This window comes from Ochotona princeps, chromosome X (genome assembly GCF_030435755.1).
Source record: "Ochotona princeps isolate mOchPri1 chromosome X, mOchPri1.hap1, whole genome shotgun sequence".
NCBI classification, from domain to species: Eukaryota; Metazoa; Chordata; class Mammalia; order Lagomorpha; family Ochotonidae; genus Ochotona; species Ochotona princeps.
Genome location: NC_080865.1, coordinates 99,595,149 through 99,620,021, shown reverse-complemented (window position 1 = coordinate 99,620,021; position 24,873 = coordinate 99,595,149). Strand labels below are relative to the sequence as shown.

The following is a 24,873-nucleotide window of genomic DNA, read 5'->3' as shown; positions in this document are numbered from 1 at the left end:
ATTTTCTAATTTTTAAACATCTTCAGCCTAATAATACAGCTGTTTTGAAATATTTTATGTTGGAATTTCTGCAACCCAAAGAAAACAAAGCTATCTTTTTTATTTCACAAATGGTGAATGTTTTATTAATAAAGTATATTTGCAATTGTGCTAACTCTACCCATTATTGACTCACAGCAGTCTAGTATTTACTTAATTCTTACAAGGAAAAAATCCATTATATTTGTGAGTTTTCTGATAAACTGTTAAAAAGAAGTCATTGAAACACTATGGCCAGCCACCAGGATCATACATACAACCTTTCTAGAACCTAGAGCATCACATTGCATTCCCCCAGGACCTCATTTCACCCTTCTAGAAATTAAGATAACAAAAGTGTCTTTTTCATCAGATTGTTGCCTCAGTTCAGTATCATCATACAAAATCACTGCAGAGTCAGAGGTGAAAGAGATCAAGCATGGGGACAAAGCTTCATTAACATGAAAGAATGACAGATTTTGTAATCAGTATTGAAGTAAGATTATTAAAAGATTTTTCATTATTTTAGGAAAACACTGAGGGCAGAAAACGAGAAGACTCCAAGACAGCTGCACTGTGTAGGTTTTCCAGGAAAGACAGAATGGAAGTCAGACAGGTAGCCATTTGCCCTATGTAAGATCACAAACACACACTTGATGTGGAAAATAGGTAAGTAACCGAAGAGCTCATGAAAAATAATACTGAAAGACATTGAAGCTTCTACAAAGTGAAATTGTAACATAACTTCCCAAGTATGATGATGGCACAAACCTGAATCTCCCTTGGATCTGAGCCTAAATAGTTAAGCTTAGCCATTGGTAGCACAGGACCATAATTTGCAGGTTTTGGGGACTAGTTCTGCTACAAAATTGCCTCCCTTAATACCAGACTGGGGGTGGACAACATTTTAATTAAAATCCAGAAACACCATCCCAGTCAAATAAGACAGTAAGAGCTATTGGCAAGGGATAATGACTGTAATACCTTTAAAACAGGAGTGGGGACCTTTTTTGCATCTGCCAAGGGCTACTTTGGATAGGCACATCATCCCTGGGCCAAAACTATTAAGCTAAAAATCAGCCTGCTATGGATTTACTGAAATTTTGAGTCCAGCATGCAGTTTCTTTGGCAGAGCCAGAGTGAATGATGACACAGGCTTATATTCCGCATCCATGCTTTTAAGGGTACTTTGACACTTTAGAACCAATATCGCAAAATTTCCTCTAACTGGAATCTCCATGAAGGTGGGACTCTGTAGGACCATTGCTGAAATTTTAACATACAACACAATTTCTTAAACAAACTAAGTGTTCAAAAGTAATTTGTTGAGTAAATAATGCAATGAAAGCTCTGTTCACCTCAATATTTTTCTTCACAGTGATTAAGACAGCACTTTCAGTAAGAATGATGTTTGGGAAGATAGAAATATAAAAACTGGTAAATCTTTCTCTGTAATCATTCTTACTGTGAAAAGGACCCTCAGGGGCTATGATGTATTTCAGAAATGGTAAGAATGAGATAAATACAGTTTAATGCATGAAGCTTTTGTTAAGAAAGAGGAGAGAATAAGAGAGCCTCTCTGGGCCAAAGACACTGAATTTGTGCACTGCAAGTGCATTTTCCTTCAATCTATCACGTAATGGAATTTTCAGATCCGCCTGCTGTAGTATGCTTAACTAACACAAACTTAGTTTCTTATTACCACAAAAGAAAGGTATCACAATTTCATAAATTATCATAATTATTTTAAATTTTAATTTAAAATGTAACAAAAATCAGTGCATTGAATTCTCCACATTTTCCACCAGGCTTCATACCACAAGCATCATCATGCTTCCTCTGACACATTCTTTGGCACATCAGGCAGAGAGATCTGGAAGATCAGCATCAATAAATGTCATAATTTAATAAACTAACTTGGGAGCCAGCAGTATGGCATAGCAGGCTGTGCCCCTGGCTGCAGAGTAGGCATCCTATACCTACACCAGTTCATGTCCCAGTGGCTCCACTTCCAGTCCTGCTCCTGCTTCTGGCCTGGGAAAGCCCATGCCTTTGGAACACTGCTCGAATGCAGAAGATTCCTGGCTTCGTAGTCATTTGGAGGGTGACTCTGCCTTTCAAATAAAAATGCATTGTTTTTTTTCTCTTTTTAAACTATAACTTCACTTATTTTAGCCAAAAGGACAAATAGCGATTTTAAACTTAATGGGGAAATGAGCTTATCAAAGTTCACTTGTCACTTACATTTTGCTATTTCAGGAGGTTAGTCCTTACTATCAAGAATGTTTTTAAGATTTGTTGGTTTAATTGGTTAAGTGAGAGGGAAATAAAAGAGAGAAAAAGAATCATGTGTGCACCTGTTCACTCCCTAAATAGCTGCAATAACCACAGTTGGGTCCGGCTGAAGCCAGGAAGCAAGAACTCCATTTAGATCTCTCAGGTATTTGTGCCCTATTCTGATGCCTTCCCAGGTGCTCTAGTAGTAATCTGCATCGAAAAATGGACTAACTGGGATTTGAGCCAGCCACTCAACAGGGGATAAGCGTTTCACAAGTGGCTTAGCCTGATACTTCACAATGTTAGTCCCTAGTTGGTACACCTTCTTAGTACTTCTATCATCAAGAGAAAAGATGAATACAAAACACACTCCAAAAAAAAAAAAAAAAGGCAGAGGGAGCAGGACTAAAAATCAGGTGTTTTAAAAGGACAATGTGTCAGGGAAAGAGCACCTGCCATGTGATTCCTGGCTTACATGAAAAGAAACATTGAAAAGCTGGTAGAAATAGGTAGTCATAAATATCATTTAAAGCTTTGTTGGAGCTGGCACGTTGGTATATCAGGCTAATTCTCTGCCTGCACTCCCAGCATTCCATATGGGAGCCAGTTCATGTCCCGGCTGCTCCATTTCCCATACAGCTCCCTGCTACTCTCCTGGAAAAACAGTGGAGGCTGGCCTAAAACCTTGCCCACTGCACCCATGTGGGAGACCTGGAAGAAGCTCCTGGCTTCAGATAAGCACAGCTCTGGCAGTTGCAGCCACTTGGAGAGTGAATCAGTAGATGGAAGATATTTATCTACATCTCTCTTTCTGTAAGTCGTTCACGGCCAAGCACGGTATCCTAGTGGCTCAAGTCCTCACCTTGCAAGAGCCAGGTTCTTATGTGGGCTTGTGGGTGCCAGTTCATGTCTGGCTGCTACACTTTCTATTCAGCTACCTGATTGTGGCCTGGGGAAGCGGTAGAAGATGACCCAATACTTGGGACCCTGAAGCCAAATGGGAGACCTGGAAGACGCTCCTGGTTCCTGACTTCGGATCAGTTCAGCTCTGGCTGTTGTGCCTACTTGGAAAGTTAACCAGTAGATGGAAGATCTCTCTGCCTTTCCTTCTTTCCGTAAAATCTAACTTTTCAATCAATCAATCAATCAATAATAAATAAATATTTAAAAATGTTGCCTTTCAAGTAAAAACATTTTTAAAAAGGTATTTTTTTTAAATGACAAAGCTTTGCAAACTAAAAAAGTGAAATAATAAATAACTTAAAAGGGTTATAATGGCTGTGCTTCTCTCGATTGTGACTATTGCATACACACAGACACACATAGTACTCATTTTACATAAAAATGTATTCAATTTTTCAAAAATTGTATGAAGTATATACATATATGTAATATATACATATATAAATACAGTTATACAATTCACACATGAGTTCTTTCAAATTTCGTAAGAAATGTATTATAAAAATGTATGAATGGATTTCAAAAATGGTTTATACCACGGTTCTCTTCATTCCATTTTCCATGAATTTCACCTTGCGAAATATTACTGTACGTATGTGTGAAATGAGCAATCTTTTTGTTTTTAATTCCTCTTCTTTACTGTTTTATACAAGAATTGTTGCATAATAATTGTTGTATAAATTGTTCAATTTCATATTTATATCAATATAGCATCTTAGTGGAAGTAAAACATATCTTCTAAAGATGGATGTCATGATTGTTGGGACTTTGGAGAGAAGAATGAAACCACAGAGTTTTGTTGTACAGTGGTTAAACGTGGGAGGAGAAATACGGATAGGAAGTAAGCAGACTGCGCTGTTACTAAGCTGTGATACTGCTACTCCAAATTGACGTTCTGCTGGCCTGTTCTTTGAGGCTGCCTCTCAGACCTGCACATAGCATTTTTCTGCTAGTTTCTGCCAGCGGAGGTGTTACACAGAGACTGTGACGTTGGAAGGGAAACAAGTGTTCGGATGATCCCTGGTTACTTGTATGACCTCTCAGGAGTATTCCAAACACTGTCCTTTAGCCTGGAAGTGGCAGGAGGTTTTGGTCCTCAGTTTCTTTTATAAAAGCATTTTGTTTATCCATGCTGACTATATTACAGTTATCTGCCTTAGGAAGCTGTAGAACAAATTTTTTGTGTGTTGAAACCAGACCACTCAGGGTTTTTGCTTTTAGTTTTTAATTGCTATTCTAATTTTTGCTTTGTTCCTAACTACTGACTTGCTAATGTAACATTAACAGAGTCAACTTTACGCTTCTTGTACAATAAACAGTGAGGATTTAATGTCTTATAACTAAACATATTTTCAGAATTAATAAGAAAATATCTGAAGGTTATTAGATATGGAATAATAATGCAATTCTGAGCTAAGATTCAATATGGTAGGGGCCCGGCGGCGTGGCCTAGCTGCTAAAGTCCTCGCCTTGAAAGCCCCAGGATCCCATATGGGCGCTGGTTCTAATCCCGGCAGCTCCACTTCCCAGCCAGCTCCCTGCTTGTGGCCTGGGAAAGCAGTTGAGGACGGCCCAATGCATTGGGTCACTGCACCCGCGTGGGAGACCCGGAAGAGGTTCCGGGTTCCCGGCTTCGGATCGGCGCGCATCGGTCCGTTGCGGCTCACTTGGGGAGTGAATCATCGGGTGGAAGATCTTCCTCTCTGTCTCTCCTCCTCTGTGTATATCTGGCTGTAATAAAATGAATAAATCTTAAAAAAAAAAGATTCAATATGGTAAGAGAAATACTTTTCCATATTTTTCCTTTTGGAAAATGTACAGACACCCACTCAGATGAATGACTAATACACTGAAAATCAGTCAAATAATAGGATAGCAGCAACAGCAGTAAAATCTCTTTCTTTTCTTTCCAAATAATCTATTTAAGGAAAAACTAAACTTCAAGAAGCTGAATTTCAGTGTAAGACACTGAGCAATGAACGATTCAGAGCAGCTACTTTTTTCTTGGTGTTCCTTCTTCCTTCCTTGTCGGAAAGGAGTGCAAGATGGAGTCAGAAGGAGGGATATTTACACAGTAAAGCAGTGCAGTGAGGAAGAGTAATGGCAAATTCTGACTACCAGAGGCCCTGTGAAACATTTACTCACACTCAAAGGTAAGATTTCCACAAGAACTGCTGTTGTTGGTGCTCTGAGGAGAAGTACAGATAAAATACCATGATAGAAACACAGAACTCAGAGCAAACAAAAATAAGCGTAAAATCTCTTGACATCCGTGAAGAACAATTGGAAAGCATCACTGCCAGACCAAGGCAGGAACCTCAAGGTTAAATGCCAAATGATGTACAGTTAACAACCCTCTTGACCTATTAAAACAGACAGAAAAATAAAAGAATCTATTTTTTCAATCCTGGTAAAATAATTTCAGTAAGAACCTTGTTTTGCAATAATTTCTGACGACCTATTTCAATGTTCTGGCACCATTTGGGTGTGTGTACTAAAAGTAAGGAATAGTGTAAAACTGGACCTGCTTTTCTTTAGGATACTCTGGCCAGGTGCTGGTGTTTTGTGAGGGTAAGTAGAAGTTTGCTGCTTTGTGCTTACTCTTTCGCTTGATACACATATCGATACACTAAGAATAAACGATTATTATTATTCTTTTTTCACATTCAGTTCTACTTGGGAAGCCAAGTCCTTAACAACTATAAAATGCTTACATTCTTAAAAACAGCACAAACTCCTCTTCATCGTCAAGTTACCCTTTTTGGAATTTTATAATTTGGACATCAAATTTGAGAAGATCCTGATTGTTTTGGTGCTTCCTTTACTGTTTTTCTTTTTGCTTATGTGAGTTATCTGAATTTCTGGCACTTGTGTATGAATTAATTTCTTATTTTTATAGAACATTTCCTGTTAATGTCCTTTCCAAATATGCCTGGCACACTGTAAATTTTGACTTTGCATGCTAGAGTAATATCAAAGCATTGGACTGTGTCATCTCCAAAAGGACATACAAGTTGTTGACCTTACCATTTGATGGAAGACAATGTTCTGATTTTCTTAATTTCCTTGAAAATGTGCCATGAAAGCCTACAATTATTGCTTGCAGCTGTAAGATTTCACAATACTTAATAAAAGTAAGAATTTTGGTAAATTTTAAAAATGAATAGTCAGTAGTTCAAGGACACTTTATTTCAGAGAATTAGAATCATATCTTATATCTTCTGGTTTATCAATGAAGCAAGAAATCTTGAAGGGCACAGGCAGTTCCTTCCACCCTACTATGCAAATCCTGATATGTTATAGACATTCACTGCAGATTGAGTATATTTAATGTTACGGTTGAGAAGATTATCTGAAGTCAGCTTACCTCAGGCTCCTATCTTCTTAAAATTCTGGATGTTCTTGGAGTTCCAAACGAAAAGCAGTTCTCTGTCCCTTGAAATGATGGAGCAAAACACAGTAGCTTGTTTCTAGTATGTGTGTGTATAAAGAAATAAATATATAAATAGATATTTACTTTTTCAAAGTGAAAATATGCAATCAACCACTGGGATGGGGATGAGAGTGACACGCGCCTTGGTTTCTTATGTCTTTGGAGTGCATTCATCTGTATGACACATGATGTAATGCAACTTTCCAGAAATTCTGAAAATTAAATGTACATCTATTTTTATTATTATTATTCCCAAGAAATACTCTGAGTATTTATACCTTCAACATAGAGTTTTCAGTCATTGGTAAGAAAAGAAAAAATGTATTGGTTGAACAAAGGTAATTACCTGAAGTACATGAAGATTTAAGTGGGGACAAAAGAGTTATAAGTAATTGACAAATTGTATGCGTGACTATAATAAAATGAGATTTGTTTCTTCTTTAGCCATTCTTACCCTCCAGGCTAGTCTGTTCTTGCCACTAGTCTTAGTACATGATAAAAGCAGAATCTCTAATGAATTGGAGTTGCCTTATGTAATAATTTTTAATAATGAACTAAAAAGTGATCCACACACATTCACCATTTAAGTAAAATCAACTTAACCAAAAATTGTCAGTAATTTGCTACTCTGAAAATAATTGGGAGATTTTCTCCTTATACAATTTCCTCTATGTTTACTAAATTCAACTTATTTTATAGCAACACACACCTTGCAAAGTTGCCACCCCATATGGGTGCCAGTCTGAGTCTTGGCTACTTCAGTTCCAGTACAGATCTCTGTCAATGGAGTAGAAGAATAGCCAAATGGCTCAAGACCTTGAGTCCCTGCACCCATGTGGGAGACCTGTAGAAAAAAGCTTCTGGCTCCCAAATTCAGACCTACTCAGCTCTGGCCATTGTGATCATTTAGGGAAGTGAAACAGCTGATGAAAAATTCATTCATCTTTCTCTCTCTCCTTCCTTCCCTCCTCTGAATTTCTAGTAAAATAAATGTTTTTAAAAATCTTTACATCTTCTACAACTTTTAACTAATGAGAAGCTTTTGTCTTTACTATGAACTTTAAATGTGAGTGATTAATGTAAAGATATCATAGAAGTCTTTCAGTTTGCTAGATATAGCTAGTCACCCAATCTGCATACATTTCCCGTGTGTTTGTACAGAATTCCTCATTATGGATATAAGAATGGATACAAATGAAAGAACATATTCATAGGACCATGCCCCCTCACACGGTTGCCTTGTCAAGTATTGTATAAGACAGCTTCTCAAGGAGAAAGTCAGAATGGCTATCAAAGGCACTTCTCCCTTTAAGACTCAGGAAGCTTCTCTCATGAAATATAGATAGATATATGAAAGGAGTCATCATTGCATGGTCCATTTGGAATTTCTTCTCACTGCAATGAGTACTTGGATCCTATAGTTTTGGTATTCTGAATATTTCTTCATCCATAAAGATAATAAAAATGAAATTGTATAGGATAGCTTCAGCTATAAACAGGAATAAAATGTACAACTTTACATTGTGGGGAGAAAAAGCTAACTGGAGGTCATTACTTGAACTTTTTTTTTAACCTTAAGATATTTTAATGGTAAGGAGGTAGACATAAAATATAGATAATAGAAGTTAAGTGTTAATATTGTCAATAATGAATATTCTATAAAGTGTAAATTAATGGTAGATATAGTAGACACCGTATTTGTTTGAATAGCTGTTACTTGATTTGATTAACTTTAGAAACTTTATGTCACTAATGTGCTGTTAGGTAGAATCGCATTACATGTATAAAGTTTTCTTAAAGCAGCATATACCACTTTTATGACAAAATAAGCATAGAAGAGTATTAGTTGTGTTAGTCAAGAAGTTTCTAAGAAGACAAATTTTCTGCAGATAAAATAATGAAACCAATGTCGCCAAAGCACTTGAACTGCCTTTCTTACATATGGGGAATCTTCAAAAAGTTTATGAAAAACATGTCAAGAAAAATGAAGCACTGATTTCAACATTCTTTGCAAAAAAAAAAATTATCTTTTAATGACATTTCCACAAACTTTTTGAGGTATCTTTATAGAGATTATAAATAATACTGATGCATGTATCCTGCTTCCTTTTTTCCTTTTTATCTCTCACTTCTTTTCCCCCCAAAATATAATCAGTGATTAGATTCAAAAATAAAATCTTTAGTATTATCTCTATCGCCATTAAGTAAAATTTGCTGAAAAAAATGATAGTGCCCACTTGTTTGGGGTCAGAAGTACAGAGGATGAGATTCTAAACTACCGTCTCGCAAAGAGGATTTTAAAAAGAAGAAGAAATGGATTTTGTAATGCTCACGCCTACAGAGGTTACTCGTGAAGTTCATTGTTAAAATTCATAATAGAAGAAATGAGAATGGAAAATATGTGAAGGACATCAGGAGGAATTCATGAATTTATTTAAAAAAATGGATCTGTTTTTTTGAAACTATTAAAAACAAGCAGAGAAAAAAATTAACCCAAACATACCCTTACTCATAATCCTTAGTCTCGGGTAAGAAATATAGTCTGAAGTCTTTGCTTTTTTGGTTGTCGTTGTTGTGTTTATGAGCAGAAACAATAATCTGGCAGAAGGACGTGGTGTTATGTGTTAACTCCACCAGACCATGGGAGGCTGGGCTCCTGACGTGTATCTTACAGATGAGGCAGGCAAAGGGCAGAGAAGTTAATTGATTAAATCATGTAACTATTAAATATGGAAACAAAATTTCAGTCTAAATCCACCTAATTTTAAATTACATGTTCCTGAAATGCTGGTAGATGTAATTTATGTGCCTTTCACATTTATCAAACAGCAATGATCTCAAAATAATATAATTCATCGTCTGGATGACTAAAGATTCAGGGATGTCCCTGTCATTGGATATGTTCAAGCACTGAGTGCTCATCTGATGAGAATTGATTACTTAAGCAAGAAGAACGTTAAGCTTCCTCCAAACCCTAAATTTCTGATAAAGAACAATACTGGGCTATAGGCAATACAGCTGACATTCTCTGTGATGACAATTGTTGCTATACCACCAACCCTTGGCACAGGAAATAAAATTGATTTTCCCCCATGTGGACAGGCATTACTCAATCCAAGTCAGAGTAGAAGATTTTAATCTCCAGTTTTGAACTTAAAAAAAAAAAATAGGTGACCAACTACAGATACATGACCCTAGCCTACATAGGTATTCTGCTTTTCCCTAACTCACTCTTTGAGTCTTGAGAATGGATCAATTATATTTTGATGTAATAATTAGGGTACTTCATGCCCTTGATCTTGACCCAAGTTTTGTGTTGTCCAAAAGGAGTCTGTGTAACTGAAGTTCTGGAGCTACTAAAGAGATCAATTGTGAAAGAAAGATTTAAGTTTGTATTTCTAAGCAAAATAATTGTTTTGCAAATGCATTGGAAGGAAAGGACTTCAATAGTTTTGCAAATATACATCTCGATAGATAATTCTGTTGGTGAGGCCAGCATCCTGGTTCCACAGACACAGTAGAGCATGAGAAAACAAAAGGGTTCGCATCAATGGTCTCTCTCTCTGACAAAGCTGTGCTTGGTGTTCTGGAAATTATACAGCCCATAAGAGCATTTCTCACAGTATAGTATTGAACTACCCATTTCCTCTTTCTTATTTCACAATCTTTATTTTCTTTCAGCAGTCTGAGGGCAATTGATTTCATTTTTGGCCCCCTAATCTATGATGGTGAATGAAAAAGATGATATTTATTCAGATTAAAGAATTTACAAAAAGAAAAAGAGTAAATAAAACAGTTACTATTATATTGGCATATGTGGCCTAGCAAAAGAATTGCTAGACAATATAGGTGCTACGAATGAGCTATCTACATAAACACTCCTCAGAAGACAAAAACTTCAGAGCGCCTTCAAAACAACACACTGCTTTTGATCACTCTTATGAATAACAATCTTGAAAAAATACATGAAAAATCAGAAAATGCCTACAGAACACAGATTTTAATTCACTGACAAGTAACTTCCTAGTTTCTTTTTTAAAAACTCATCAAACAAACTAGATTTTGAGGAAGTCGGTGGGAAAAGGAAAATTGATATGATAAGCTAATCGGATATCAATTTTTTGGTATCCTATTCAATAAAGATTCTTCTAATTCTTAAATAAGTGTAGCTATCGGACTCTTACATGGCTCCATTTGACATTAGCAAAAGCAATTCTCCCTAATAAGAGACATCACATATTCAGAGTCAGCTCAGGTTTAAGAGTCAGGAGAGAATGACAGATGGAACAAAATTATTACTGGCAGAGTGAAGCTAGCTGATTTAAGATACCTTGTTAGGCATAGGTGAGCAGGTTCTTAGGTTCTTTGCTGATCTATTCCTCTGCTGATTTTGAACATGTTAATACTTGCAAGCATTTATGTCCTATGCACTTATTTTTGGAAAATCCATTATGCTTTTGAATGTTTTTTGTTTGGGTTTTTGTTGTTGTTGTTTTGTTTTTTAATTGCTTCACTCTCCTGTAGAAAAAGAGGTATTGAGCTGTGGAAACATCTCAAAGCTCTATGGTCAGAGCTTCAGGATCTCACTCAATGGAGCGAATTATTTACCTTCCACAAATGTCGCTTTTGGAAGAAGTGTAATGATCCCTATCTTGTTGATAGAACTAAATAAAATATGTGTAAACAATATAGCCCAAAAGAGACCACATATATTAGCTACTGTTTGCCTGGTGAGCATACTGTTTGATTATGATCTGAAACCTACCTTCAAACTTATACATTTGATAAAAGTTGAAGAAAAATGTGTACTAAGCACAGGTTTCCCAAATTATAGTAAAACAAAGGATTTTGGGCCTGGTGCAGTGGCCTAGCAGCTACAGTTCTTGCCTTGCATGTACCAGGATCCCATATGGGTGCCGGTTCTAATCCCGGCAGCTCTAATACCCATCCAGCTCCCTGTTTGCGGCCTGGGAAAGTAGTCAAGGACAGCCCGAGGCCTTGGGACCCTGCACCCGTGTGGGAGACCTGGAAGAGGTTCCTGTTTCCTGGCTTTGGATCAGTACAGCTCCGGCTGTTAAGGCCACTTCAGGGAGTGAATCAATGGAAAGAAGTTCTTCCTCTCTGTCTCTCCTCCTCTCTTCATATCTGCTTTTCCAATAAAAATAAATCTTAGAAAAAGATTTCATGGTCAAATAAATTTAAGAAATTCTATGTCATGTCTCATTTCCCTTGCTTAACAAAAATTTAACACAAAGGCACTGAGAAATCTAAAATTGAAAAACACAAACAAAAAAAAAATGTTTGTGGTGTCAAGAGTCTTTTAAATTCATTTTGTCATAGGGATGTTTCTTCCCAGAAGACATATCAATATCCTAAAAACATTCTTGTATTGAATTTAGAGAAGCATAAGTTTGTAATTGTGAAAAGGCCAGAGTAAAAATGTAATTTCAGTATTAAAACAACTGAGTTATTTGTGATAATTCCTGGATACTGAAATTAAGACTAAGACCAACACATGTCAAAATAAATGAAAAAATACAGGGAAAGTAAAAGGCGATTGACTGGTGTGGAAACTTTATTTTGCGTTACACTCATTTGCTTAGCTGGTAGCACTTGCTATTATTATTTTTAAGATCTTATCTATCTATCCTGGGAAAGTTACATAAGGAGAGGGAGGGAGGATGGGAGAAAGAGAGTAAGGATAGCACGGGAGAAAGATTCTCTGTGTTTTCCATTCGCTAACGGGCCATACTGTCTAGAGCTGGGGCCATGCGCAAACCAGGAGCTCATCTTGGTCTTCCAAGTGGGCCCTGGGTCCAAGCACTTGGGTCATTTGTCCATTGCTTTACTCAAGCCAGAAGCAGGGAGCTGCATCAGAAGTGGAGCAGCCGGGACTTGAAACAGCACACATAAGGGATGTCTGGTCGTGACTACACCACAGTGCAAGCGCAGTTCAGAGCATCTTAAGGACTAAGGCTGCCCTCTTCTTAAAGGATACCGGAGATGTTGATATTCCTGGTACAGTAGCTTACTTGTACTGAGGGAAACACAGGTTCTCAGAGTAGTTCTAAGGTTTCGGGAGAATCTCTGCAAAGGCAAGAATAATTTCCATAGAGCATGTGAAAAAACTGTTGTAACTCACTAGATTTGCATTAATATATTGTAGGAAGAATGTCAACTCTGTTTTTCTTTTAATTCATAAATAGAGCTAAAATGTTAACACTTTCCAAAGGATTTATTTACTTACTGATCTCCTCTTAAAGTTAGCAATTTCGTTCAGCTTACTACTGCTCTCTATGGATGCCGTGTGTAGTTTCATGAAGTGGAAAATAGACTGCAGGCCTCAAGGACTGGAACTCTAAGTCACTTCAAAAGCGGAAGCAATATAAAGCATGAGAGCTGTTACTTATGTTTTATTTCATGAGTGTTGGCTTAATGTTTTTAAGCAGAAAAATACTTCATTTTAAAGCATTCATCTTAGTGAACTGAGTACTAATCACTGAGTTCTTGGCATTAGTATGACTTACAATTCACCAGTGTTCTTGTTACATTTGCTTTCAGATTTCTGTTTCCATACCCATATGAAAAAGAACATTCCACAGTTATTGCAGTTAAATATAGCCAAGTCTCAGAACAGTCTCTAAAGTTGAATAATGATATGTGTTTAAATCATCTGATATTTACTGTCCAAATCTGGCCTTTGCAGCTATCCCAGCATTTGGAATGTGTTTTATTTTTCAGGTAAAATGTTTCTGCTCACCCTATTGAATCTTGTTAACATTTATACTGAAGGACAAACAATTCACCTCTCCTGAAAGAATATAGTGTAGCTTCCTGAGTCTTTTGCATTTAGACTAAGTGTTCTTTTGTTTTGGTATCCATTACCAGTTTCAAATTGCATTATGCGATATAATGCAAATGTGAGTTCTTAATTAGCAGGATCTGTTTTGTTCCAATGTACAACAGTATAGGAATTCTTCAACATACTGCAGCTGTTACCTATGAAGGGAATACAGTTCCCCTTACTAAGAGAAGCTGCAGGAGCACATGTTGTTAGGGACAGGGCCTTCCGTGTTTTCTTAAGCAATCCTGTTTCATAATGGATTTCACATTGAATGCAGCCAATTTTACCACTGCTACCCACTCAGTTTCTGCCTCTATGTTGTTTTTCAAGGAGAAGATGCCGTTTTTCAAGGCAATGAGGAGTTGGGGGGTGAAAGAAGCGATCTTCATGAATGATGCAACATTTACCAAGGTCATAAAGAAATATGAATGTCTAAATATTCACTTAAACATTGCACGTGTATTTCTGCATACATGCTGTAGCCAACAAATATTTGCATGTGTATAAACTGAAAGTAGTTTCACAAAATGACAAAAAAAAGAAATTTACGTATATATGTACATGAATAAACACTACAGACTTTATAGAAGATATGGCATTGTTCATAAATAATGTAATAAACATTTTGCCCATTGGACTTGTTGCCTGGAATTGGGGCCTTTCAACATCAACCAATTAGGGTAAATGTTTAACCACAGGAGTTCAGGCATACAGGCAAATTCTGGTTTGAAGAGTTGTTTGGCTTTAGGTGGAAGCATTTACAGATAGTGGCTTTACCCTACAGTGCCTACAACTACTGGATTTTGGCTAAGTAAACTGGGCAGAACCTGGGTCCTTAAGGAATGGTACAGGCACTGTTACTTGAAATGTGAGAAAGAACAGACTCCAGAAATGCCAGAAAAAATACTTCCCATATATAACTTGGCCCTGTGTAATTAAAACCTGTTAATGATCCCAGACAGGAACTAAAGGGAGTTGTTTTCTTAGCCAAGCACCAGAGAAACCAGGATGCCTAGGGAGCAGGGAATGAAACCACCTTTTAAGCCCCTTTTTGTTTAGGAAAGTCATGCATTTGAAATGCAGGCAAGACATCCTAACTCCTGAGCTCCCCTCCACAGATCCATTTGTTTGCTTAGCAAGCTGGCTGACTATGTTACCACTCTGCAGGCAACCGGTTTGAACATTAGCCCTTTCTTGGGACATTGCTGCTACACCGAAGTAGCAAGCACTACCAAGTGGGTAAAGAACAGGCCCGGATGATCGATGGCAAGGGATGTGCAGCCCCTGTAGATCTGAGAGCAGGCTACTAAAGCCTTTTCATACAGACAGGGACTGTTGAAGTGACTTTTTAGTCCCGTTCCTCTCCTATGCCTACCCAGTTATCTAGTCTCCACCACTCCTCTACAAACCAAAGTCCCCTCCTGGTCACCACCAAAGCCCAGAGAAGTGGGAACGCACACAGTGCCTCCCTTATAGGGTTTGAAGGTGGGAACTGGGCATGCTCAGTAGCCAAAGCATTTCTTTTCCTTTTTTTTTTTTTTTTTTTGTTTCTTTTGGTTTCCAGAGCTGCATCTCTCCATCCCACAGCTCTCTACCCACTACTCCAATGCTTGTCCCCACCCCGGCTTCTAAACCATACTTCTTAACCATTTTTGTACCCAAGGCCCCAAGAGTTCCGAGATACAGAGAAAAACAAAAAACGCATCTTTTGCTAAGCTCCCTACAGGTATCACTATGGCTAAAGCCTCACACTTTTGCCTTGAAATCCCTGGACCCATACTCACAGACAGGTAGGGGGAGTGCGAATACTACTAGATCCCAGGAAATTGGTCCCAAGAAGGCTCCATGCGGGATCGTCGCTGCCAAGAACTATCCCCAGAGCCCTCTGTCTGCCGGGGTGAGTTAGCCAAAGGTATCATACCCAGGATACAAAACCCGAATGCGATTGTTGCATCTGAATGTCATTGCTGGTGACTCACCACTCTCCGTGCTGGAATTATAGAATTCCTTGTTGACTCGACGACCCTAACTAGCTTTCTCAGACTCCCTCCCCCCCAGGCTCTTAAATGTTTCACCGGTTTTTCCTGGGTTCTCCGTTTCTTTCCAAGGAACGCAGTGTGTGTGTATGTGTGTGTGTGTGTGTGTGTGTGTGTGTGTGTTTCTTCTTTGGGGATGTCGGGGAAAAAAAAGATTCCAGTGTAAGTGTGTGCTGTGGGGGGATGGAGGCTAGCGCTTGTGATTGGGAACTGGGGTCTCTGTATGCAAGGAAAGGGGTCGCTCTTCCCTAGGGAGTGTTTCAGACGAAACAGGGGGCGGACGCAGCAGGAAAGCACTCGGTCTTCCTGGTTGTGTGGGTTGAAGAGCAATCAAGAAGGGGTGTCAGGATGGAGGGACCAGGGGCTCCGGAATGTGCGGGGGTCTAAGTGGTTGAGTGTCAGAGGGAGGGCTGCTTTTGTGCAGGGGGGCGGGGGCGGGGGCGGGGATTCGGCGCGTGTATGTAAAGGTGCAGCCCGTGTGCTAGGGGCTGGGTGCGCGCGCGGTGGCTGGCCGGGGACGCGCGCGCGCCACTGCCCGCTTGCTCGCCTGCTGGGGCTGTTCGGTGGGTTTGACCGGGCAGCGGGCGCGGAAGAGCTGGATTTCGGATCACGTAGACCAGCGCTGAAACTGCAGCGCGGGTCCCCAGACGCCGGTCCCAGCACCAGACTCAAGGCTCTAGAGGTGGGTGAATTTCCAGCGTGGTCTGCGCTAGCTCCACCGACATAAGCTCTGCTTCTTCCCGGCTCGGCTCGGCAATGATGTGCGCGCGTGGATGTGTCTGTTGGCGCGAGCGCGCGCGCCGCGGGGGGCAGGTAGCTTATTATTTTTAGTTTGGGTTGTGTTGCTTTGGGGTCCGTTGAGTGGCCGAAGTGTCCATGGTGGCTAACCAAGGCACACGCACACCTCCCACTTGCTGGTCCGCGACGCGATCGCGTGCTGTAAAGACTCGGAGGATCCGGGTGTCGTTAGCATCATACACCACCCCCGCTCTATCCCCCCGGGAAGTGGGGCGGCGGAGTAAGTGTCGTGGGCTCGGGCTGCTGGCGCTGTCGGGGCCGCTGCACCGGGCTGGGCTTTGTTTTCTGTGCCCTATTCGCAGGCTCTGTGCACGGACGTGGATCTGACACTCGAGACAGTGGCCCGCGGGCTGGTCAGAGATTGCTGGAATCCGGCAAGCTGGGGAATACTGAAAGAGGAGCCGGTGGGTAACTTAAAAGCCCCGCAAAAGCCAGGAGAGCTCTGCCTGCGGGACTTTCCCGGGTGCCGAAATGTTGAGCTGTTTTCTGGCTTGTTGAGAGGATGGTGTTCCCCGACCATAAGAAGGGAACAACAGCCTGGGCCGCCAGGCAGCCACGGGATCATTCTGCATGTGGTAAACCGGTCCGTGACGTCCCAGTGTCATCTCCCTTGGGGCCTGAGGTGGCCATCTCTTCCAGTCACCCTCCTTACGCCCGGGTCTAGAGAGATGACGGAAACTACCGCTGCTACCCGGTGTGGGACAGCAGCTCGCCAAGGAATCTGTGTGCAGCTGGGCTGAAGGGCCCCGCGACATTCTGCGTGGTAGCTCGCCTCCACTCCCCGGCCCCAGAGGCTGCTGCTCGGATCTGGGACCCAGGAGGGGGCTGTGTGGTGGTTTCGGGCACCAGGATGCGGCAAAACATTGCGGTACGCACCCGCGCCAACGTCCCCTCCGGCCGCGACGCCACCGCCTCGAGGTAGCGCACGGGGAAGTGGGGGACAGCGGCGCTAGGATTCCAACGCGGAATCCCCCCTCTCCCTACGCCCCCCCCCCCATACACACGCACTGTTGCAGCTCTGAGCTTGTGAACGGAGGAGCCAGCTTGGCCTCCCCACCCTCGCCACCGGTCTGCCCCGCAGGCCTTCACCCTCAGCATGGGCGCAGAGCTCTTGCCGCGGCGCTCTGGTGGATGCCGGATTGGTGGTTTGTGCAACCCAAGACGACTGGGAACAAAACATGCTGCCAGGCACACATAGCGAGATGGAGAGACAGACTATAGGGAGACCAGCCACTCTCAGCAGCCTTGGGAAGGTGGTTTTGGGTACCCAACTTGTACTTTCGTGCGTTTTTTTTTTTTTTTTTGTTTTTCTGTCCTGGTTTTAAATGTACATGTGTTGGTGTCACCACGTGAGTGTGCGGTTTCTTTGGCTTGCATTCGGTGGTCCGTTTCACTCTCTAACCCGCTTCTCTGGGCTGTTTTGATCCGTCCCTCACTTCTCCGTGGTCTCCTGCCCTTTCAGGACCCCATGCCCTCTGTCCTTCTTGAACCCACTGCTTCTCTCTCTCTCTCACCTTTTGCTCCAGCCGCTTAGCTTGCAGCTTTCTCTGATTCACAGAGCTGTATTTGGGAACTTTCTAGCTCGTCCTTGCGCTTTTCCCCCTCTTGCTACTTAAAGCAGAAATATGAGGAAGAGGGCAGCTTCTTATGCATTTTCTGATTTGTTGATGCACCTGGTTATTGTTTTTGTACTGAATTGACATTTTTTCAAATTTTTAAGAATATATATTTGTTGCTTTTTCTTTGTTTTAGGGTTTAGCTTAATTGTTTTTTGGTTTCTTTGTTATTGGGTAGGGGCGGGGGTGGTTAGTAAAATGAAATGACTCAAATGAACCAAAATAGCTCTTCAAATCCACATCCATAACAAGGTAAAAAATCAAATGATCTTTTCTTTTGCAATTAAAGTTGGTTTGGGTGATGTCATACTCATGAATTATGATTTTTTTTTTGCATTGCCAATCATAGTGTCAGTCTGAATAGGGGGATTGCATGTCTACATGGCAGCCAAATAGCATCTCAGTATTGCAGGTTGTATTATGAACCATAGTTCTTAAGATGCAAATCTTCCTGGGTCATGGCTAATGGATTGTCTACCTGGAAACATGTGGTTTTTATCACTAGCTGACTCCTCATGGGCAAAATAAACAATGGAGTTTCTGTGTGACACTTCTTTCTGTGCAGACTAACCTCATTGTGTGTTTCTGATTATTTTATTTATTTGATTAAATTTGTGTGGTAACCATATTGAAATTGCAGCCAGCTTCTCGTTCATAATGGAAGACTCTCGTGGCTAAAATTGCATCATTAGGATGCACATTCTTTATGTTCTTTTTCATCTTTTCCATAAAGCACAAGCTGTGTATCTGCATGTGTGTGTGCAGTATTTAAGGAGTGTGTATGCAGTTTTTAAGCAGTAGGCCACAGCAATGGATTGGTTTGCTAAAGATTAAACTACCAAGAAGTGATTCTTTGCTTTGAGTAGAAACATGAAGTGGTAATATGTGTGTTTGGGGAGGGCACTAATGATTTTAGGAGAAAAAACATGCTATTTGAAGTGTATCTGGATCTGCAGATAAAACTACTTCAGGATTGCAGTGTGTGGCCTCTTCTTCCTTAGCAGTGACAGTCCATGGTCAAAGTGAAGGAGATAAGCAATTGAGCCAAGCCTCAATCAGACATAGATTCAAAATGCAAATACAGACATGAGCGAGGACCAGGAGAGCAGCTTCTGGGGGTGGAAAGGCTGCTTGGGGATCAGCTAAGCAAGCAGCTTCCTTCCCTGCCTTCAGGAGCCCAAAGACAAAAGGCTTCTTTCCCTCTCATTTGTAACAGAACTGACTGGAAACTAAGAAGCATGTATTTACCTGAAAACAAAGCCAGAGCAGTCCATAATCCATAGTTTTTCTAGACTCTAGCAGGATTATCTGCTGTTCTGAAGGCAGCGATGTTCAGGAGTGAACTCATCCATGGAAATGTGCTTACCTGTGAATGAGAGTTACGGCAAATCTCTTCAAGGCTGCCTTCCTCCTACGTATTTTAACCAGACCCTATATAGGAATTCAGTTCACCCATTGCCATCCTCTGTTAAACCTGAGCTCTAATATCTTCTCTACTAAGCTTGTCTGTGTAGTGGAGACCTAGAGAATAGAAAGTCCTCAGTTGAAACACTGTTGTGATACACAGTTGATGGCCTGGGCTCTGGTATTGGAGTTGACAACAAAAGGAAAACTTAAGGCTTGTGTTCCAGAGCAGAGTTGGGTGCTCCATATATAGATACATATAAAAATGTTGTCAAACAGTTAAGGTTTAATATTACTAACAATCCATTTTTTTTCTGCTTTTTTTTCATGCACTGCACATGAAAATTCTGTATTAACTATATGCTTGGAAATAAAATGTATGTCTTTTTTGGTGGGTTTTCTCACATGACTGAATGTGAACACTTGGAGTTTTGAGTGCCCTAAAAAAGCAATACTAGGAATACACTCGTGTGTTCACTACGGAATGATTTAGACACAAATAACTTCAAATGAATTTTTCAAATAATGATCATTGAAAAAATGTTTTCTTTTTTATTTTTTAGATTATTTCTCTTTATTCAGAAGCATAAAGTTGTTTGCTGAATGCAAGAAGATGTTTCTTTGGCTCTTTCTGATTTTGTCAGCCCTGGTTTCTTCGACAAATGCAGATTCTGACATATCAGTGGAAATTTGCAATGTTTGCTCCTGCGTGTCAGTTGAAAATGTGCTCTATGTCAACTGTGAGAAGGTTTCAGTCTACAGACCAAACCAGCTGAAACCACCTTGGTCTAATTTTTATCACCTCAATTTCCAAAATAATTTCTTAAATATCCTCTATCCAAATACATTTCTGAATTTTTCACATGCAGTCTCCTTGCATCTGGGAAATAATAAACTGCAGAACATTGAGGGAGGAGCCTTTCTTGGGCTCAGTGCATTAAAGCAGTTGCACTTGAACAACAATGAATTAAAGATTCTCCGAGCTGACACTTTCCTTGGCATAGAGAACTTGGAGTATCTCCAGGCTGACTACAATTTAATCAAGTATATTGAACGGGGAGCCTTCAATAAGCTCCACAAACTGAAGGTTCTCATTCTTAATGACAATCTGATTTCGTTCCTTCCCGATAACATTTTCCGATTTGCCTCTTTGACCCATCTTGACATACGAGGGAACAGAATCCAGAAGCTCCCCTATATCGGAGTTCTGGAACACATTGGCCGTGTCGTTGAATTGCAACTGGAAGATAACCCTTGGAACTGTAGCTGTGATTTGTTGCCTTTAAAAGCTTGGCTGGAGAATATGCCATATAACATTTACATAGGGGAAGCTATCTGTGAAACTCCCAGTGACTTATATGGAAGGCTCTTAAAAGAAACCAACAAACAAGAATTATGTCCCATGGGTACAGGCAGTGATTTTGATGTACGCATCTTGCCTCCATCTCAACTGGAAAATGGCTACACCACTCCCAACGGTCACACCACACAAACCTCCTTGCACAGATTAGTGACCAAGCCACCGAAGACAACAAATCCTTCCAAGATCTCTGGAATTGTGGCAGGCAAGTCGCTCTCTAACCGCAATCTCAGTCAGATTGTGTCTTATCAAACAAGGGTGCCTCCTCTGACACCTTGCCCGGCACCGTGCTCTTGCAAAACACATCCTTCAGATTTGGGACTGAGCGTGAACTGCCAAGAAAAAAATATACAGTCCATGTCTGAACTGATACCAAAACCTTTAAATGCCAAGAAGTTGCATGTCAATGGCAATGGCATTCAAGATGTGGACATTTCAGATTTCACTGAATTTGAAGGACTGGATTTGCTCCATCTGGGCAGCAATCAGATTACAATGATCAAGGGGGACGTATTCCACAATCTCACTAATTTGCGCAGGCTGTACCTCAATGGCAATCAGATAGAAAGACTCTATCCAGAGATATTTTCAGGCCTTCATAACCTGCAGTATCTATATTTGGAATACAATTTGATCAAGGAAATTTTAGCAGGCACTTTTGACTCAATGCCAAACTTGCAGTTACTATACTTGAACAATAACCTGTTAAAAAGCTTACCTGTTTACATTTTTGCAGGAGCTCCCCTTGCCCGACTGAATCTGAGGAACAACAAATTCATGTACCTACCTGTCAGTGGGGTGCTTGATCAACTACATTCTCTCACACAGATTGACTTGGAGGGCAACCCATGGGATTGCACTTGTGACTTAGTGGCGTTAAAGCTGTGGCTGGAGAAGTTGAACGAAGGGATTGTTGTGAAGGAGTTGAAATGTGAGACGCCTGTGCAGTTTGCCAACATCGAGCTGAAGTCCCTCAAAAATGAAATCTTATGTCCCAAACTTTTAAACAAGCCATCTGCTCCATTCACAAGCCCTGCCCCTGCCATTACCTTCAGCACACCATTGGGTCCCTTTCGAAGTCCCCCTGGTGGTCCAGTGCCTCTGTCTATTTTAATCTTAAGTATCTTAGTAGTCCTCATTTTGACTGTGTTTGTTGCTTTTTGCCTGCTTGTCTTTGTGCTGCGACGCAACAAGAAACCTGCTGCGAAGCATGAAGGCTTGGGAAATCCCGAGTGTGGCTCTGTGCAGCTGCAGCTAAGGAAGCATGACCACAAAGCCAACAAAAAAGACGGACTGAGCACAGAAGCATTCATTCCCCAAACCATCGAACAGATGAGCAAGAGCCACACCTGTGGCTTGAAGGAGTCGGAAACTGGCTTCATGTTTTCAGATCCGCCAGGACAGAAAGTCATTATGAGAAATGCTACCGACAAGGAGAAAGATTTATTACACATGGATAGCAGGAAGAGACTGAGCACAATTGATGAGCTGGATGAATTATTCCCTAGTAGAGATTCTAATGTGTTTATTCAGAATTTTCTTGAAAGCAAAAAGGAGTATAATAGCATAGGTGTCAGTGGCTTTGAGATCCGCTACCCAGAAAAGCAACAAGACAAAAAATCCAAAAAGTCACTGATAGGTGGCAACCACAGTAAAATTGTTGTGGAGCAAAGGAAAAGCGAGTATTTTGAACTGAAGGCAAAACTTCAGAGTTCCCCTGACTACCTACAGGTCCTTGAAGAGCAAACAGCTTTGAACAAGATATAGGTTATGCAATCTTACTTTGTGCAGAGGACATTTATTTAATGATGAAAGTGCCTTTTGTTGACTTCTAACTTCCAAATATCATATTATCAATAGGCATAGAGGCAAGTGTTTCCAAGAGTGTCTCATTAACTGTAGCTACAAAGATGTGTCAACTAGAAGAGAATTTCCTTAATAGATTTTGCTACATAAAACCTATACTGTGGAGTCCTGTGGGGATACTGCAAACTCTATTGCCAAAGGGATGCTTTATACACATAATAGACTGAATTTAACCTCAAGAGGCAAGTCTGTTTTGTATCCCAAAGCAAAACCTTCGTCTCTTCGTGCTTTGTAAAGCAAACTCAAGAAAACTGGTACCAGTGTTTGTACCTCAACTGGGTTCTTCATCTTGCACGTAGACTAAGTTGGTGGAACTGGAATAATCCTTTTGATTTGTGGCATTGTAACAACTCTGTGTAAAGATAATCTGAAAAGTAAAAAAAAAAAAAAGCATGCAAAGAGAGAACATTCGATAGTATTTATAAATCGGTAATCTTTATGACCTGCATCTTGAAATCGCTGGATTTATAATGTTCAATTGTGCAAATACTTGTTGAAAATATACCATGCATTACATAACTATAAAATAAATTTGAACACTTTAAGCATTACCTGTCTATACATAAAGCCTAAAAGAAAATAATCAACGTGAGTTACATAGCATTTGTGGTGATAAAAAAAAACGTGATATTTATCATAATTAAACATGGCTCAAATTATTACTAGAGTTTGTTCTCAGTTATGTGAAATACCCACAATCCTAAAAGGTTGTCCAAAATTAGTGAAGTGCTTACCATGTGAGCGCACCCAAAGCTATTTTTGTAACATAATTCATATTTATGAAGTACTTTGTATACTAAATAGGAAAATATGTACTCCTTAATATGTATTTAATATGCCTGACTTATTTCCCTGATCACAATGAATTTATCAGTAAGTACAAATTTGGACAGAAAACAGTACTAAATGAAACTGAAACTGGTGTGTACAGAAATAGTCTGGTCTTTGTGATCAGGTGTAATTTAAAAACAGAAAAAAACATAAAAATACATAGAAACAACTAGTTCTGTGCTATTCTTGTGGATTTAGCATATTACCTTCAGATTTGTTACCAATTGTGCATTCTAAAATAGGTTCCTTAGTTTTATAGTATTGTGTCTGGGGCAATTGTTACTTACCATCAGTTGTCTTGCTTTTCAGGATTCTATGAGCTTAATTCAAATAGTTTTCACTACAAGTATTTAAAAAAATAGTGAGTAATGTTAACAGTATCTTGTATGCATCAGTATCCTGTTCTTTCATTATTCTGACTACTATCAGATAATCTAGTAGAACCGTAAACATCATGGTGATCTTGGCTCTGAAAGCCACACTGTAAAATGCTTACATTGGTCTCAAATGAGTCCACAGTCTGCAGTTACTAATGATATGCCCCCGTGTTTGTGTGTGCTGTTAAGTCCAAGTGAAAAGTGGTCCAAGGAATGAATTGTTCGATAATGTGTGAAATCCAATGACTTAGGAGACCTTGACTAGCAAAATGATAATCCTGAAACACATTGCCTTCGATCATAACTTATTGTACTAATTAGTAAGACACCCGAGAAGGTGAATGTAGACATTCTTCATGAACTTCAAGTGGCAGATATTTTGGTGCAGTTTATAAAATGTTATAAATGGTGAAAGTTATAATAGCCCCTTATTAACCACTAATTTCAGGGCTTTAGGTGGTGGTTCCAAGTTTAAAAAAATAAGCTTGGCTTTCTGGGAAGGGTGTGTGTGTGTGTGTGTGTGTGTGTGTGTGTGTGTGTGTTTGGGTATATATTCATACATATAGGTAATTGGGAGATCTTTTAATAGTAAAATATGTCTCCATAAGTATGTGCTGGTGCTCTTAAAACCTTAATGTATAATTTTAATTTTCATGACAATATCTGTGAAAACTTTATATAAATATTAAAATCCAAACAAATCATTGCTTTCTGATCTTGAAAGAAAGTATGTGTGCTCCACAGCTTGTTTTCATCAATAGTTTCATGGAGACTTTTAATATGCCATTATCATGCACACATGCATTCATGGATTAAAGGGCTCCTAATGCATACTGACAAGATAAAGATGCAAAGTCTTAAAGAAAGTACTTTAGTTTATCCTGTCAATAAAGTATGGATTGAGGAATCTTAAGTAGACACTTACAGGAGGAACCAGAAAGCTGCATCCATGATCTAGGGATAAAAGCTCGTTGGAATGATGCCTTTCATTCAATGTGGTGATGCTTTGAAAATGTTTCAAAGTTTCTATACAATTGTCAACGGGAGGCA

The 24,873-nt window shown here is 39.9% G+C and overlaps 1 protein-coding gene across 1 annotated transcript; it reads left to right on the top strand.

The window, feature by feature from the left end:
* Window positions 1–19,936: 19,936 nt before the first annotated feature.
* On the top strand, window positions 19,937–24,119 carry SLITRK4 (SLIT and NTRK like family member 4). The gene has a single exon (XM_004587758.4). The coding sequence runs from the start codon at window positions 20,003–20,005 to the stop codon at window positions 22,514–22,516; it is 2,514 nt and encodes an 837-aa protein (XP_004587815.2). The 5' UTR covers window positions 19,937–20,002; the 3' UTR covers window positions 22,517–24,119.
* Window positions 24,120–24,873: the final 754 nt, after the last annotated feature.

Coding starts and splice junctions, on each gene's coding strand:
- SLITRK4 (XM_004587758.4), top strand. CDS start 20,003: ATGTTTCTTTGGCTCTTTCTGATTTTGTCAGCCCTGGTTTCTTCGACA.